Source organism: Euleptes europaea, chromosome 4 (assembly GCF_029931775.1).
Source record: "Euleptes europaea isolate rEulEur1 chromosome 4, rEulEur1.hap1, whole genome shotgun sequence".
Taxonomy (NCBI): Eukaryota; Metazoa; Chordata; class Lepidosauria; order Squamata; family Sphaerodactylidae; genus Euleptes; species Euleptes europaea.
The window spans coordinates 113,264,764-113,283,644 of NC_079315.1; the positions used below are offsets into that span (position 1 = coordinate 113,264,764).

At 45.9% G+C, this 18,881-nt stretch overlaps 1 protein-coding gene across 2 annotated transcripts in view; it reads left to right on the forward strand.

Annotated features, from left to right (window-relative positions):
• Positions 1-18,881, forward strand: part of DYM (dymeclin) — a 227,244-nt gene that overhangs the window by 15,003 nt on the left and 193,360 nt on the right. For both annotated transcript variants that reach the window (XM_056847950.1, XM_056847951.1), the window contains exons 2-4: positions 5,363-5,415; positions 8,696-8,789; positions 13,254-13,387. In XM_056847950.1, coding sequence (XP_056703928.1) covers positions 5,363-5,415; positions 8,696-8,789; positions 13,254-13,387 — 281 coding nt within the window. The remainder of the gene's footprint in view (positions 1-5,362; positions 5,416-8,695; positions 8,790-13,253; positions 13,388-18,881) is intronic.

Below are 18,881 nucleotides of genomic sequence, written 5' to 3' on the forward strand. Positions count from 1 at the left end.
CGTGCTCCGGACCCTGCATAAGCCCGTTATGCCAGCCGAAGGCAACACTTGAAAATGAAAATAAAAGCGCTTTCATTCTGAAGGAATAATACCCAGCAAACCTAAAATGTTCTGTTATCGGGAAGGAATCAGCTGAAATGCTTTAAGGTTGTAACTTGTGTAGCGTTCATTCTGGTTTGTTTTTTAAAATTGTAATGATTGCTGTCTGCTTCTTGGGCTGAAAAAGGTGACCAACTAGGAGTTGAAGTTTTTGCAGTTCTTGGGTGGGGCGGGCCTCGGGAGTGGGGAAACCAACCTGGTTCACCAGATTAGCGTCCACCGCTCATGTGGAGGAGTTGGGAATCAAACCCGGTTCTCCAGATTAGATTCCACCACTCCAAACCACCGCTCTTAACCACTAATCTACGCTGGCTCTCTATTGGCAGTGATGACGTTGGCTGTGGTCAACAAGAGAGCACAGGTACACTCCTATCCTCCATCTATGCAAGAGTCTACACCAGGTACCAAAAAGCAGCCCTCCAGCCATGTTGTCTGTTCTGACAGTCGCTTGACAATTTCTGTGTCTCCCCCCCCCCCACAACACATATTTCTGCAGGAAGCAAAAATAAGAGACGGACTAGGGTTGCCAACCTCCAGGTGGGGCCCAGAGTTCTTCTGGAATTGCAGCTGGCAACCAGGATCAGTTCCCCTAGAGAAAATGGCTGTTTTGGAGGATCGACTCTTTGGCATTGTACCCTGCTGAGGTCCCTCCCACGGCTGTACCCCAGAATCTCTGGGGATTTCCCAACCCAGAGCTGGCAACCCTAAGGTAGACCAGGCCCCTAGAATCATAGAGTTGGAAGGGATCCCCAGGGTCATCCAGTCCAACCCCCTGCACAATGCAGGAAATTCACAACTACCTGTGGGACTACATTTGGTTTGGTGGTGAGGAGGGTGGTGTTGGAGGTTACAATTTTCGGGGGCCTAATTATATAACACCCCAACCCGGATAGCCCAGGGCAGCCCAGTCTCGTCAGATCACAGAAACCATGCAGGGATGGCTCTGGTCAGTATTTGGAAGCAAGATTACGAAGGAATACCAGGGGTGCAACATGGAGGCAGGCAATGGCAAACCACCTCTGAACGAGTCTTGCCTTGAAAACCCCACGGGATCGCCATAAGTCTGCTGTGACTTGACGGCAAAAACATAATAATCAAATAACAGTATACAAAAATTACAAATATAGATCCAGTTCTATGGCTATGCTCTGGATCTGGGGCTTTATACGTTTACATGAAACAGCAAAACCCTAAATGGAAAAGTTCTCCAGTATTTAAATTTTATTTTATTAAAACAATTTGATTTAATTCTCTAAATACCTCCAATTAAAATGTCTCAGGTTCTTCTCAGTCATCTCATAATCTTTGCAGTCCTTCATTGGAACCTTAGAAGATGGAAGCATTTGCTTCTCACTGAACCTCAGGTGGAATAATGCTTGAAATATCCCTTATATAATCAAGTAAAGGTCGTCTGAGTGTGCTCGGGGGTGTCTTTTGAGATACTAATAGGAAAGGACCTAGATTATCATCACTGAAGGGGGCAGACCCCCTGCTGTTACAGCTTTGTGTAAACCCTCCGATACAATTAATTATGTTAGTTGCAGGACGTAATATCACCTGGGAAAAAAACACTTTTTGTTCTTTGTTATCATTCTTCATTTCCTTTTCGGTGCACACTGATGCCTGATATAAAGATGTGAACTGTCAGTTACTTTCTTTTTTCTGAACAAATGAGATGGCTGCTTCTGTGTGAACTCTTCTTTTACAGTTCTAGGTTAGTTCATGTGTTCCTAATATTTATTTGGTTGCAGAAGCCTTTTCGAATGGCTAAATCACAAAACTCCTCTCTAACTCCCCTTAGTGTTACAGTAGTTGTGAAAGAGGGGGGTTGCTGGGGTGTCTCAGTCTGACACACCCATGTATGTATGTATATTTAAGATATTTATACCCTGCTTTTCTCTCCTACGAGGACACAAAATAGCTTGCAGCTTCGTTCTTCCTTCCTCTGTTTTATTCTCAAAACAACTACCCTGTGAAGTAGATTAGGCTGAGAGAGTGACTAGCCCAAGGTTACCCCCAGCAAGCTTCCATGGTGGAGTGGGAATTCGAACTTAGATCTCCCAGATTCCAGCCCAGCACTCTAACTAGTTCAACAGTTACCCTACCATATCTGATGGATCTGCATAAATCCTTACGTAGAGTCTGATCTGGAGAACCAGGTTTGATTCCCCACTCCTCCACATGAGCGGTGGAGGCTAATCTGGTGAACTGCATTTGTTTCCCCACTCCTACACACGAAGCCAACTGGGTGACCTTGGGCAAGTTACAGCTCTGTTAAAGATCTCTCAGCCCCACCTACCTCACAGGGTGTCTGTTGTGGGGAGGGGAAGGGAAGGTGATTGTAAGCCGGTTTGAGTCTCCCTTAAGTGGTAGAGAAAGTCAGCATATAAAAACCAACTCTTCTTCTTCTTCCTCCTTCTTCGGCTGACGATGTCTGGTGGTGGAGCGAACAGTGGGATCTTGTATAGTGGCTTCAGTATAAACCATTTGATGACTGTGGTCATGGCGGTGTTTGGAAGAAGATGCATAATCCAGTCAATGTGAATGCTAAAGAGAGGGCATTTACAGGGGTGGGACCAGAGGGGGTCTTTTAACCCCTTTTCTGTCTTCTGATTCTCTCCTGCAAATGCCCCCTCCCAGCTGGGCTTCTGGTGGCCTTTGACCCCAGTGGAAAGGAAAAACTTAATATTAAAATGACTACAGGGATATTTGCAAGGGGAAATTAGTGGTTGGCGAGGCATGCATAATAACCTCATGTCCCAACCTGAGTGTAATATGTAGCTCTTCGAGGATGGCTGATACTAAATAATAGGGGAAACCAAAGGGGTTGAGCTAAACGCTATCTAATGTAACAACCAATAAATCTATTTTTAGTATATATTGTGCACAATTATATTTAAAAACACAGGGCCTAAAATACAAGCTTCCTAAAAAGCACAAACATAGTTACAAATATTACCAACACATAACAGTTGATGTTAGTATATAAAATGTCTAAAATCTGACCAGGCACGTTTCAGCCTTTTACAGGCCTTCCTCAGTGGTCATAAATACGCAGTTTTACAATATACATGTTTAGTTCAGCCCCTGACTTTTAGGTTGAGTTTCTTTGTTCACCTTTTTTTTCAGTTGATACCGAATAATATACATCGCAGTACCATGCCACTGTGCATTTATCATTGCTGTCAAGTTCTCTGTTTTCTACCAGTAGCTTAATTCAGGTCTTCCTTGGAGTGTGGCACCTGGAGAGGCTAGTTTTGTTCATTCTCGTTCTTGTAATCCTTAGTTTGCCTTGAGAGTGGGAGAGCCGGGGCCTCCCTGAAGCGAGTCAGCTTTACAGTTTTAATTCCCTGGAGAAGGTTGAGCATAAGTATGCGCCTGTGGTACTTTTACAAGTGAGGGATCCTATTGAGAACATGTGGGATGACGTATAATTATCCTGTGAGCAGGCAGTCTGGGAATATATGTATAAAACAACATGGTATGAGTAGACACTTGAGCGTTGGGATGGCTATTGAATGGAGATCTCTTGCAGTTGTTTTGATGGCACAGAGTGGGTGGCAGCGAATAGCCTGTCCTATTCTTGGGAAGCAAGCAATCGCCAGAGCCTCTCAACGGTCCGTTTCCTCATGCACACTTGCTCTAAACACTGCATAATGCTGAACTGGCCATTAATAGCAAGTAATGCTGTCAATGGAAAATAGGACCAGAAAGCTGTAGGAAGCACTCAGTACAGTACATCTCAGAACAACCCCCACCTTTCACACATTTTCATTAAACGGATGCGGATAAAAAATTGTGCCTATCTTGCATTGGGAAAAGGTATGGTTTCTGTTTTGTATACATACCTCCGAATGTCTTGTGTGTGTGTTAAGTGCCGTCAAGTTGCTTCCGACTCATGGCGACCCTATGAATGAAAGTCCTCCAAAATGTCCTATCTTTGACAGCCTTGCTCAGATCTTGCAAATTGAAGGTTGTGGCTTCCTCTTTCCTGCTGCCCTCAACTTTTCCTAGCATGACTGTCTTTTCCAGTGACTCTTGTCGTCTCATGACGTGACCAAAATATGATAGCCTCAGTTTAGTCCTTTTAGCTTCTAGGGTCAGTTCAGGCTTGATTTGATCTATAACCCACTGATTTGTTTTTTTTGGCAGTCCAGGGGATCGGTAACACCCTCCTCCAACACCACATTTCAAAGGAATCTATTTTCTTCCTATCAGCTTTCTTCACTGTCCAGCTTTCACACCCATACATAGTAATAGGGAATACGATGGCATGAATTAATCTAGTCTTGGTGGCCAGTGACACATCCTTACACTTCAAAATCTTTTCTAGCTCCTTCATGGCTGCCCTTCCCAGTCTCAATCTCCTTCTGATTTCTTGGCTGCATTCTCCCTTTTGGTTGATGGTGGAGCCAAGGAATAGAAAGTCTTGAACAATTTCAGTTTCCTCATTGTCAACCTTAAAGTTGTGTAATTCTCCTGTAGTCATTACTTTTGTTTTCTTGATGTTCAGCGGTAGTCCTGCTTTGGCACTTTCTCTTTTAACTTTCAGCAGTTGTCGTTTCAAATCTTCACTATTTTCTGCCAATAATGTAGTGTCATCAACATATCTCAAATTATTAATGTTCCGAATGTCTTAGTACCCTTCATATCCTTCTCCACAGGCAGCACTATTCATAGTGCTGCCCTGCTACAAAAAGCACATAACAAAACAGGGATGGTAACTTTTTTTTACACAGATGCCCCCAAGTTCGCCACCAAATCCCTTATTTCGGCTACTATGGCCACACTGAACCACAGAAAGCAGATGCATGATTTTGACAGAGGCACCACCAAAACCAGCTGAGGGGCCGTGGCTCAGTGGTAGAGCCTCTGCTTGGCATGCAGAAGGTCCCAGGTTCAGTCCCCGGCATCTCCAGTGATGTGAAAGGCCCCTGCCTGAGACCCTGGAGAGCCACTGCTGGTCTGAGTAGGCAATACTGACTCTGATGGACCATAGGTCTGATTCAGTATAAGGTAGCTTCATGAGTTCATGTGTTCATGTGAATTTTTCATTGTATGTGGCCCTCTGATTTTTGTTTTCATTTTCCCTTGAGCCCCTGGGATGGCTAAAAACTTCTCAGGCCACAAGATCTACGAACTTCCTGATAACTTGACATTGGTCGCTTTCCTTTTTTAAAAAAACCTGTGTCTTCATTTGATGACTGTCTTCTGCCAGCTCAAAGTATTGTTTATAACCCATTCTTTTTCACTTTGTCTTCAGTGCTGAGTTGAAGCTTTTGGAAGAAGCTGCCGTCTCAGTCTGCAAGTCTTTAGGTAAGAGGCTATTCTGATGTTGGCATTTATTTCAGTGTTCTTAGTATTGTCAACTTCCCTAGTAAATTACACTGCGCTGTAAACTTTTGTATTTGTGATGCATTTAATACCTCCCATCTGTGCTCTGCGCATGGGATTTTTTAAAGTCACTCTTCGCTTTCCAAGGCTCAATGCAGACATATTGTACCCGCATGTGCTGTTTGAACATAAAGTTTTCACAGGTTTTTGCTTTATTTTGCATGCTGTCACAGGAAGTGGCTTGGGCACAGCTATATTAAGTTGTAATAGAACAGGTTGTTTTTTTCTACTTTTATTATTTTTTTAAAGGATTTAAAAGCATTTATTCACCGGAGAAACTGTAGAAGATAAAAGCAGGCATGGAGCATGAAAAAGGATCTGGAATCTGTGTGCTCACAGGCCCCTTTTATGTCTGAATTTTGATCCTATTTCAGTCTGTCTTGAATTTAAAGCTTGAGCACAGAAATTTCCTTGGTGGGTCCGACAGAAGGCTCCCTGCCTGTGAATACAAGGCTCATTTTGAAGTATTTATTTTAAAACTTCTGCCCTGTCTGTGGCCCAGAGAGCCATTGGATGGGCTTAGGATATGGTTTCCATTTCGGTGTCATGGCTGACAGCCCTTGCTTGACCTAACCAGCGTGGCTTAGTGGTTAAGAGTGGTGGTTTGGAGCGGTAGAGTCTGCTCTGGAGAAGTAGGTTCGATTCCCCACTCCTCCACATGAGCGGCGGAGGCTAATCTGGTGAACTGGATTTGTTTCCCCGCTCCTACACAAGAAGCCAGCTGGGTGACCTTGGGCTAGTCACAACTCTCTCAGCCCCACCTACCTCACAGGGTGTCTGTTGTGGGGAGGAGAAGGGAAGGAGATTGTAAGGTTTGATTCTCCCTAAAGTGGTAGCGAAAGTCGGCATATAAAAACCAACTCTTCTCCTTCTCCTCCTCCTCTTCCTTCTCCCCCCTCCCCCCTAGGGTACTTTTTCCTTTGTTACAATGCTTTGTTGAAAACTGAGGACAGAACTAGACAATAGGAGAGACCTGGTGCCGAAAATTTGTTTATTTAATCCATTTATATCCCGCCTTTCCCCCCAGTGGGGACCCAAGGCACAGCTTATATCGTTCTTTTCTCCTCTGTTTTATCCTCACAACAACCCTGTGAGGAAGGTTGGGCTGAGAGAGTGCGACTGGCCCATGGTTACCCAGCGAGTTTCCACAGCGCGAGTAGGGATTCGAACCTGGGTCTCCCAGGTACTAGTCCAGCACTCTTAACCACTGCACCACACTGGCTCTCTGCTGTCAAATTCTCCCCTTCTTCCTTCCGAGCATGTAGTAAAATTTACCCCACGTGTTTCTCTCATTGATGCTGTGCATTTCCTGGCCTGCACTTCACATTGTTAGCTGACTTTGGGAGGGGCAGGGAAATGCCTATCACAACAACGCAGGGTAAGTGTTACTACATGTTACAGATGGGGGGGAGTGGGGATCTGCAGGGCAGGGGAATCAGTGAAAATTCCTCCCCCATCTTTCCGCTGGCAGAAAACAGGATTCAGGCTAACAAGCAACAGAAAGAGGGATTAACAGCGAACCAGCAGAACCTAAATTAATGAAAAACAGATACCAAATGCGAGTATCTATTCCACATTTCCTTTTTCAAAGATTGCTAAATGGTTGTCAACTCCTTGTGTTGATATAAGCCTTATAGCATCTACCGTCTTTTCAGTCTTGATGTTTTGGAACTCTGGTGAGGTTCTTGCAGTACTTTGGTTAATCTATGGTTTGATGGTTAAGGCTCTTAAATGATAATTCTTTAAAAAAAAAATCTATTGTTTTATGAAAAGTAACCTTGTATGCCCATGAAAGAGGAAGGGGAGGATTATATTCACACACAAAAGAAGACCCGTTCTTTGGTAGTCTGTGTCAGAACTGATAAAGGACTTTTGATGGAAGCTCCATTGTCCATATTTGAGGCAAGGAAAAAACTCATCAGGAGCAACCTTGAGTGACAGAGGGGAAGACTGAATGAGTGCAGAGGTTTGAAGATTGTTGTCTAACTTTGAGCTCTGCAACCCAGAAAGCACAGCGTAGCACCCCGCTGGAGCCATAGCTTTAGTGCTATTTAATTAAACTCTCTGAGACCATGTTCTTGGGTGTATTAGTATTGCCTGTTAACTATGGTTCAAGCTTGGGTAAGAAGAAGAAGAATTGGTTTTTATATGCTGACTTTCTCTACCTGTTAAGGAGAATCAAAGTGGCTTACAATCTCTTTCCCTTCCTCTCCCCACAACAGGCACCTTGTGAGGTAGGTGGGATTGAGAGAGCTCTAAGACAACTGTGACTAGCCCAAGGTCACCCTGCTGGCTTCATGTGTAGGAGTGGGGAAACCAGCCCAGTTCACCAGATTAGCATTCGCCGCTCATGTGGAGGAGTGGGAATCAAACCCGGTTCTCCAGATTGGAGTTCACCGCTCTTAACCACTACACCATGATGCCACCAGATGAGCAGAGTCAGGAAGAACATTGTTTCTCTGTCCCCATGTTAAAGAGAGCCACCTCTAGTGGCTAAGAGTGGCAGTCTCTAATCTGGAGAACCAGGTTCAGTTTCCCTCTCCTCCACATGAAGCCTGCTGGGTGACCTTGGGCCAGTCATAGTTATCTCAGAACTCTCTCAGCCCACACGGAGGAAGGCAATGGCAAACCATCTTCGAACAATCTCTTGGCTTGAAAACTCTACAGTGTCGCCTAAGTCATCTGCAACTTGATGGCACTTTTCACCACCACCACCCATTTTAGAAGATGTGGTAATACCACTGAAAATGTAGCCCAGGGTTCACTCACTACTTGTGTTACAGGCTGGGTTCCCAGTTTTGATCATGGCATTACAAAGGTCCTCTAAAAAGGGTTGCCTAGAAATTGTGAATTGCTTGAGCCCCAATAGCTGGTAAGTCTGGTTTTAGGTCTACCTCTTAGGTGTTGGAAATTTTATCCTTTTTTCAGGTTTCCTTTTGGCAGGCAGGGGGAGATATTTACTTCAGATACTTTAGATATTCAGATATTTACTTCAGGGGGAGATATTTACTTCAGATAATACAACTGAGTTTATTCCAATATAGTGTTGAGTTTATTCCTATATAGGAGTGAGTACAATTGAGTTTTTCCCCCATATGGGACTGGGTACAGTTGAATTCCATGAAGGGTTGTAGCCTTGATGTTAATTATGTAATAGTCCATATGTAATATGACATTCTGTGTAAATTCTTTTCAATTCCAGTGGAGAACAATCCTCGGACAGGCAATCTTGCTGCGCTGATCAAAGTCTTCCTTTCTAGAACCAAAGAGTTAAAAATTTCAACAGAATGTCAGAAGTAAGTATGTCATGTGTTAAGTGTTGGTTAATTGCCCATTAAGTACTAGAAAATTTAGCTGCTGGCCCACCCCTGTGTTTCAGCCCTGATAGACAAGTGGGGAGAACATGCTGCTCACCCTAGGTGACCTAATTTTAAGCATATATGATAAATCTTTGGAACTGATTTTGCATTCCCTGTGCATTTTTTTTTACTCTATGTGCTTTGAAACCTCTTAAGCAGTAGGCCTGCCTGAGTCAGACAACAGGTATTCAGATGTAAGACATAGAAGATAGATTGGTAGGCTGTCTGTCATTATGGGATCTTCTAAGGGATGGCTTTTGGAGAGGTTTTTTTTTTTTTTTGACAAATAGGGGCTAACACAAACTGGTAAATGTAGTAAGTAGGTGTCATGGGAAATTTATTTATTATTTCAATTTAATACCCCACTCTTCCTGCTCAGAGCTGCTTACAAGGAAATAGTATCCCATTTAGTCAATAAAACAATTAAAACAGCATTTAAAATAGCCTTGTAAAATTATGTAAACCAAATACCCTAAAATTACTTAAGGCGCCTCTAAAGTATAAAACAACTCAGTGAGCAGATAGAGCTAACTAGAACAGTGGTGAGGGTTAGGGAGGCCAGCAGTCGTATATAGGAAACCGTAGCTGGCCTCAACCATAAGCCTGGAGGAACAGTTGTGTCTTACAGGCCCTGTGGAACTCTTTAAGGTCCCGCAGGGCCCTGGTCTCACTGAAGAAGCTGTTCCACCAGGCAGGGGCCAGGGCTGAAAAAGCCCTGGCCCTGGTCAAGGCCAGCTGGACATTCCTCAGGCTGGGGACCACCAAAAGGTTGGTATTAGTTGAATGGTTTTGGCATCACCTCTTTCAGTATTGAGGGACCTTTGTTTGGGACCTCTCCATCCTTTCCACATCCTTAAGGAGGCAGGTTGTTGTGAGCTTAGGATGAAGTTCTCCTGGATGGCCTTCATTCAGGACTGGAAGCTCTATGTCCTGTTGGCTTCCGTCCTCTAGTGCCCCAGCAATTCTGTTTTTGCTTTAAGTGGTACTGAGTAGCCAATAAGTATAGAATCGTAGAATCATAGAGTTGTAAAGGATCACCAGGGTCATCTAGTCCAACACCCTGCACAATGCAGGAAATTTTCAACTGCCTCCCCCCCACACCCCCAGTGACCCATACTCCATGCCCAGAAGATGGCCAAGATGCCCTCCCTCTCATCATCTGCCTAAGGTCATAGAATCCGCATTGCTGACAGATGGCCATCTAGCCTCTTCTTAAAAACCTCCAGAGAAGGAGCGCTTACCACCTCCCAAGGAAGCCTGTTCCACTGAGGAACTGCTCTAACTGCTAGAAAATTCTTCCTATTGATAAGATGGAAACTCTTTTGATTTAATTTCAACCCATTGGTTCTGGTCAGACCTTCTGGGGCAACAGAAAACAACTCAGCACCCTCCTCTATATGACAGCCCTTCAAGTACTTGAAGATGGTTATCGTATCCCCTCTCAGTCTTCTCCTCTTCAGACTAAACATCCCCAGCTCCTTCAGCCTTTCCTCAAAGGACTTGGTCTCCAGACCTCTCACCATCTTTGTTGCCCTCCTCTGGACATGTTCCACTTGTCTACATCCTTCAATGTAGGTAGGTCCCAGGAAGGTAGAAAGCTCAACACGACCATTGTCATGAGGATTGCCAATGGACCTCTCATTGAGTGATTCCCACCTGAGCCTCAAACAAACATCATGTCACAAATATTGCATACATGAAGTTTCCTTAAACTGAGCCAGTCCATTGGCTTTTCACAGTTAATAATGGCTAAGATCAAGCGCTGTATCTACTGTGACTGGCATTGGCTCACCAGGGTGGAGGTCTTTTGCACCCCCTACTACCTGATTTTTTTGTTTCCAGCTGGAGGCACTGGGGATTGAACCTGGGACCTTCTGCATGCTCAGCAGGCGCTCTGCCATTGAGCCACAGTCCCTCCCATGACACCCATGTAATATCAGTAATAAAAGCTGAGGTTATGCCCACACAAGTATTTTCAGGGTTGGGTTTCTAGTCAGCAAGATGTCCTGTTCTCTAAGTGTTTGTAATTGGATAGCTTGTTTTAAGTAAAACACCTTGAGCATTTCCAAAGGGGGGATGAGGTATAATGTTGAAAAGCAGCAGTGTCTTAATTTTTACTGTTGGTTCTCAGTTACACAACAAATATTTGCTCTTGTAACTTTTGTAATAATTCCTGGCGTGTCTGTTACACAGGGCAGTACTATCCCATTATTTCTGAGGGTGGAGAGGGGAGACGATAAAAACGAAGTCCCAGTATTTCTTTCTTATGTTTATAGTCTGTGACTCAAAATTTCTTGGAGCATAAAAATGTAAGATAACGATTTAGCAATTATTTTATGTTTTTTCCCATTTAGAATGTAGCAACTGCTTCTAATGCGTAGCTACTGGCTGCCAAGCTTGCAAAATAAAGTTATTTTTCAGCTTATGCGAGTATTTTTAGGAGTATTCAAAACAAGCTTTAAAAAACATTTGCAGTTAAACCTCAGTTTGTTTGTAATCCAATGCATAATCTTGAGTGTATACTGTGCAAGAGTAAAAATTGTGAAATCCCACTTTTCTTTTTTTTCTTAACAGAGCAGGATTTTTAGGGACGGGTGATTGTTTGCATTCTGTCCTGATTCAGTCTTAGGGAGATCTTGGAGGAAGGGAAAGTACAAGGAACAGATGTTCCCACTGGTGATGCTTAAGAATCTTCTTGAAACAAGAAGGACTGTCTAGGCAAATTCCTGAATTTCTGTTTTTATCAGTAACATGATGATTCTCAGTAATGACTTTTAGATCTAATTCTGAACAGGGTCATAGAGTGTGGATCAAAAAATCCACACAACGGGGTCAGGGCAGACAGTTGAGGTCTATTATTCTATAAGCCTTGGAGGAAGTTCCGGGTTCGCAGGAAAAAAATTGCAACTTGAAAGACATATTGCGGGTGAGGGAAAAGCCAAAAAACCACAGAAGCTAAATGACTGCTTCTTTAAGAAAAGTGTGCAACTGAGATCTTGCAAGACCATTTTTGAGATCTTGGCAGCAATTTTTGGGTTTGCCAGGCCACCTCCAGCCAATGTTGCTGCGGATTCCCAGCCTCGGTTAGTATCAGCACAGGAAATGGGGGGGTGGGGGAAGAAACTAAAAAAGATAAAAGGTAAGCAGAAGGGAATGTAAAGCTGGAGGGTAGAGGAGCAGGAAGGGTAAAAAGGTAAAGGTGAAGATGGGGGAGGGGAATAGAAAAAAGGAGGGAGGGAGGAAGGTAGAGGGACAGAGGCTGCCCGGGGAACAAAAGAAGACAGGTTGTTGGGTAGGAGAAAAAGGGAAGGAGAGCTGCTGTCAGAACTGCTGTGGGGAGGCGAAGACGAAAATCAAGAGGGAGGCAATGGGACCCCGCCCCATGAATCCTTGAGGGTCCCTCACTTGTACTGAACGGTTTTTTATGTAAAGTATAATGACTTTTGAAAATTAACAATGCACTGAAATACCTTCCTTTTCATTAAGTCTGTCTTTAGAACATTCATCCTGCCTTTCTGTCAGTATTGGTACCCAGTCTGGCTTACAGGCCGAAAACAAAGGACCCAAACAAACAAAAATTGTAAAATTAACCCCATCTTTCATGAGGAGTCGAAGCTATTCTTTTCCTCCTCGAGGTACTGCTCTCATTGGGGCTACAGTGAACCCCTTTCCCCAGAAGCAGGTGCTGAGCAGTGTCAGGAAGGGGCTGTGGCTCAGTGGTAGAGCATCTGCTTGGCATGCAGAAGGTCCCAGGTTCAATCCCCGGTATCTCCAGTTAAAGGAACCAGGCAAGTAGGTGATGTGAAAGACCCCTGCCTGACGCCCTGGAGAGCCGCTGCCAGTCTGAGTAGACAGTACTGACTTTGATGGACCAAGGGTCTGATTCATATCATATTAGGGGAGGGGCTGTGGCTCAGTGGTAGAGCATCTGTTTGGCATGCAGAAGGTCTCAGATTCAATCCCCAGCATCTCCAGTTAAAGGAACCAGGCAGGTAGGTGATGTGAAAAGACCTCTGCCTGAGACCCTGGAGAGCCGCTGCTGGTCTGAGTAGACAATCCTGACTTTGATGGACCAAGGGTCTGATTCAGTATAAGGCAGCTTCATGTGTTCATGTGAAGTGGTCAGCAGGCACTGTGAGGGTGGCTTGTTTTCTCCCAAGACATATTTCTTAAAGCACCCTCTTATTTCTCTGAGAAAATCTTCTTCTGGCTGGCCCTCAGATGGATCCGCCTGCTGCCATTGTATGTACACCATTCCCAAGTTTCACACAAGTTTCACTTCGCCCTCACACAAGTGTCCTGTGGGAGATCGTTTGTATTTGCTGCATGCTCACCCGAGCACGATTCTTGCTGTGTGTTCCATGGGGGTATGCGCCATTTATTCCTTTCTTTCTCTTCCAGTCACCTCTTCATCTGGCAGGCTCACAATGCCCTGTTTATTATTTGCTGCCTGCTCAAAGTGTTGATCTGTCAGATGTCAGAAGACGAACTACAACTTCATTTTACCTATGAGGAAAAAACACCAGGATCTTATGGTAAATGTTTGACAATCCTAAGAGAACAAATAACCCCATACTTTTGCTGACAGCTTCTTTGTCGTAAAATGCTGTCTACTTCGAAGTATCCCAGTTTTTGTGTTTTCACTCAGCGTGGATTTTATATTGTTATGATGGCTAGACAAAGGCCATTTGAAGAACCTTTGAGCCCATGTATTACTTATTTATTTTTATTTTTAAAAACTTATTAGCTGCCATTCTTTCTTCTGGAGCATAAGGTGGCTTACAAACATAGATACAACACATGGAATAAAATACATTAAAAACATAAAACCAACTTTATAAAATTACTGCTCAAGACTGCTAGTAAACTTAATCAAATGTAGTCCTAAATAAAACCATCTTCAACTGCCTGCTGAAGATCAAAACTGAGGGGGCCAGGCTAACCTCCCTGGGAAATTTTTCCGTAGTCATGGGGCTGCCACTGAAAAGGCCCTCTCGCGTATACCCACCAAGTGAGCTTCTTTGATTGATGAGATGGTCAGGACGGCTCCTCTCTGTGATCTTAATTCCTGGGCAGGAAGGTATGGGACAAGACGGTCCTTCGGTTTGTGCATAGATTTTAATATTCCATTTAGATTTTAATATTCCAATATTGTGTAGATTTTAATATTCCAATATTGAGAGCCAGCGTGGTGTAGTGGTGCTGAGAGGTGGTTTGGAGCAGTGGACTTTAATCTGGAGAACCAGGTTTGAGTCCCCTCTCCTCCACATGAGCGGCGGAGGCTAATCTGGTGAACTTGATTTGTTTCCCCACTCCTACACGTGAAGTCAGCTGGGTGACCTTGGGCTGGTCACAGCTCTCTTAGAGCTCTCTCAGCCCCACTTATCTCACAGGGTGTCTGTTGTGGGGAGGGGAAGGGAAGGGAAGGTGATTGTAAGCCGGTTTGATTCTCCCTAAAGTGGTAGAGAAAGTTGGCATAAAAACACAATTCTTCTTCTTAGATGCAGATAGATGGCTGATATCAGTTTGTGTGTATGCACGTACTCACTCATGCATGCGTGTATGTGTGTGTAAAAATTGCTGCAATGCTGCTTCCAACCCCAAATTACATTCTGGCAGAACACGGGAGAATTCCCTGTGATGTTTTGGTTGCTTTCTGTACAAACACTGGCTGGCCAGCGTGACTCTTGAGAGTGCCAGACCTGTCATTGGTGTTGACGCAGTGGACCAAATCTCTCTGGGTTTCCCTGCTTGCTTCATCCAGACCTTTAATTCACCAGTCATGTGCGTGGCACCTTCTCTCTATGTTATACGCACAACACTTTCTGAAGGCTGCCTTCCATGAATGGATAAACCGTTTGAGCAAAGAAGCCCTTGCAGAATGAGCAGAATCCTCTTTTGGAAACTTTTCACAATTTTGCTCAAACCATCCCTCCCGAGTCCTCTGCTCTAGGGCAGTTTTATGCATAGGCAGGATTGTTGTCTGTCTGTGCACAGCCATGTTTACTCACAGCTACTCATTCCTAGGCTGGTTATGTGTCAGGTCCCGGGCGGGGCTAGGAGGCTGGGTAGACTTGCGGTCCAAGGTCGAGTCAGTGGAGATCAAAACAGGAGTCCAAACGTGTCCAGAAGAAGAATCGTGAATCAAGCCGAGGGTCGGAGTTCCAGGAATTCAAGCCGATCGGAGAAAGAGTCAGAAGCCGAAGTGGATGCGAAGCAGTCCGGAAACTGAATTGCTGCTTCCACAGAGAAACCTCCCAACAGCCTGGAATATATGGTTCTCTTGTGGTGCACTCCTTTGTCCCACTAATTACCTAGCCTGGCTCCTGTCAGTATTCAGGGCTTTGTGTTCGCATATACTTCCGTGTATTCCTGCGGCGGGTGTCTAAATCTTTGCGTAGTCTTTCCCTCAGCCTAGCTACAGGCGGGGGTGATTCTACCAGCTGCAGCTGTCTCTCCTCATTACTCATGCTAGGAGCGGGGGCTTCAGCCTTTGATAGAGACCATTTGCTAACTTCCGAGGAGGTAGAGCGCCCAGCCTCTGCCTCTGCTGCCAACTCATCCGGGAGCTCTGTCTGTTCAGTGTCCTTGTCCCTGCTGACCATGACACTATCCCCCCCACAGCCCCCCTCCCCATTCAGCGGGCCTGGTTTCATAGGGTATGAGTCGTGAAACTGTTGAAGCAGGTCAGGGGCATGGAGGTTCTCCACAGGTTCCCAAGATCGATCTTCGGGGCCATAACCTTCCCAATCCACAAGGTATTGCAGATTCCCCCGGTGGATCCGAGAATCCAAGAAGTCGTGCACCTCATATTCCTCCTGATCCTCGATCACCACAGAAGGTGGCAGCTGGGTCGGAGGTCGGCCAGGATCGGGCGGCCCGGACGGCGCTAGCAGTGACCGGTGGAAGACCAGATGGAGGTGGAGTGTCGGTGGTAACTGGAGCCTGAAAGCGACAGGGTTCACTTGTTCCGAAATAGGGAAGGGACCAATGAAGCAAGGACACAACTTACGGGAACGTCCCAGATAACGAAGGTATCGGGTAGACAGCCAGACGCGATCTCCGGGTTTGAACCTTCTTGTTTCTGGTCTGCAACGGCTTTGTAGGAAACTTTCGCCTGTTGGAGCTGTTCTTGTAGTAGGTTCTGTAGCGCTTGCAATTCCTGTAAGCGAGTTTCTACGGCAGGGACATTGGTAGGCGGGAGGTTCGCTGGGAAATAGCGGGGATTGTGCCCGTAGTTCTCAATAAACGAAGTCTGCTGTGTAGACGAGTGCACTGCATTGTTATAGGCAAACTCCGCGAGCGGAAGTAGAGTAGCCCAGTTGTCTTGCTGATAACTCGTATAACAACGGAGATATTGTTCGAGAGTGGCGTTAGTCTGCTCTGTTTGGCCATCGGATTGGGGGTGGTATGCCGAGGATAGGTGAACCTGAGTGTCTAGACACGAGTGGAAGGCTTTCCAGAACCGGGAGGTGAACTGAGACCCTCTGTCGGATATTACATGGGAGGGGAGCCCATGTAGCTGGAAGATGTGCTGGATATATAGCTGAGCTGTATCCTGGGCTGAAGGGAGTTTGGACAAGAAATGAAATGGGCCATTTTGGTGAGGAGATCCACGACCACCATTATACAGGTATACCTCATGGATCGGGGTAAATCTGTGATAAAATCCATGGAGATGGTGTTCCATGGACCATCCGGTACTGGTAGTGGCTGTAGAAGTCCAGTGGGTTTACCCGGAATTTCTTTAGCCCTCCGACACATCTCACAGTAGCTGATGTACCGGGCGACGTCCGCATGAACTTGAGGCCACCAGATTTCACGGGTGAGTAGGTGTAGCGTCTTATGCTGCCTGAAATATCCTGCGGGGCGAGTGTCATGGGACAGTCGCAGCACCTGGTTACGTATGGGCCCAGTCGGTACGTAGAGGTGTCCCCGTTGTAGTAGAAGTCCTGCCCGAGTGGTGAAGTCTGGGGAGGGACTTTCCTGAAGTTCTCTAAGGTGTTGTTGAGCCGATGAATCATTGGTCTAGTGAGTCCGGATGTTTTCGGTTAAGTCTGGGTGATCCGTAGCTGCGAAGACCAATGGTGGCAGAATGGTACCTGTAGGTCGATCTTGGGTTGGTACGGGAGTGTATTTGGGTTTTCGGGATAATTCATTTGCTTTGCTGTTTTGGTTCTGTGGAATGTAGGAGATACGGAAATCAAACCGGGAAAAGAAGAGGGACCACCGGATCTGATGTTGGTTTAAGCATCGAGTGGTCTGGAGATGTTCTAGATTGCGGTGATCGGTCAGTACTTGTACTGGATGACGTGCCCCTTCAAGGTGGTGCCTCCATACTTCAAAGGCCACTTTAATGGCAAGCAACTCTCGTTCCCAAATGGTATAGTTTCTCTCTGCCGCCGTCAACTGTTGGGAGTAATAAGCACAAGGCTGCTAGGGTTGAGAGGGGTCCTCCCTCTGAGATAGAATGGCTCCCAGGCCTATGTTGGCATCGGCCTCTACTAGGAAGGGCAATTGAGGGTCCGGGTACCTCAGGAGCGGCCCAGCGGTGAAACAAGTCTTCAAATCCTCAAAGGCTTTTTCGGCCTCGGGAGTCCATTGAAATGGTTCTTTAGGTCGGAGGAGTTTAGTCAACAGTATGGTACAGTCCGCATAGGCCGGGATGAACTGCCGGTAGTAGTTGGCAAAGCCAAGGAACCGTTGTAGATCCTTGCGGTTGTGAGGAGCTTGCCAATTCTGAACAGCCACCACTTTGCTTGGATCCATCATAATTCCCTGAGGCGAGACGATGTGACCCAGGAATTCGACAGACCGCTGGTCAAACTCACATTTTTCCAGTTTGGCATAGAGGCTGTGGTCCCGGAGCCACTGCAGAACCTGGCGGACGTGGGCGGTGTGCTGGGCAGGGCTTTGAGAGTATACCAGGATATCATCCAAGTAGATGATGACATAATGGTCTTACAAGTCTCGGAAGACGTCGTTCATTAGTCTCTGAAACACGGCAGGGGCGTTGGTCAACCCGAACGGCATCACCAGGTATTTATACTGCCCGTACTGGGTGCCAAACGCTGTCTTCCACTCGTCACCGGCATGAATCCTGACCAAGTTGTATGCACCACGAAGATCTAGCTTGGTGTATATCCGGGTTCCCTTAAGGCGGTCTAGTAGTTCAGGGATCAGCGGGAGGGGGTATCGGCTCCTCACGGTGATTTTATTGAGGGCTCGATAATCATTGCAGGGCCGAAGTTCCCCTCCCTTCTTCTTTAAGAAAAGAACCGGCGCTGAGAGCGGAGAGGTAGACGGCTGGATGAAACCTCGGGTCCGATTTTTGGAGAGAAAGTCTCGTAGGGCTTCCAATTCGGGTTCCAACGTGGGATATAAGCGCCCTGCCGGCAGGGGCCCCCCGGGAATCAGGTCAATGGCACAATCATAGGGCCGGTGCGGAGGAAGTTTATCTGGCCCCTTCTCTTCAAACACATCCACATAGTCGGCATACTTTGACAGACGTTGCGGGGGCGTGGCAAGGGTGGTCGCCACTTAAGGCAGAATCAAACCGGCTTACAATCACCTTCCCTTTCCTTCCCTCCCCACAACAGACACCCTGTGAGGTAGGTGGGGCTGAGAGTGGGGAAACCAACCTGGTTCACCAGATTAGTGTCCGCCGCTCATGTGCAGGAGTGGGGACTGAAATCCGGTTCTCCAGATCAGAGTCCACTGCTCTTAACCACTATACTACGCTTGCTTTCCAGAATAGAAGGGTGTGTGGGCAACTGAGGTCACTGATGCCCGTGCATTGGGATAGGCTGGGAATGGTTTCCCCCAGGGCAATTTATGGAGGGTAGGGCCAGTCTCTCCACCCCACAACAAATTAGCAGATCTTAAGTTCCTCAAACACATTTTTCTCCTGCCTCTCATCTTTTTTGAGGTTTCTTTCCTGCCCATTCCGTAGGTATTTGCATAGCAAATCAGTTTAATTTCCTTACGGGCCGCAGCATACTGACAGCCAGGTGCACTGCAAGATGAAGA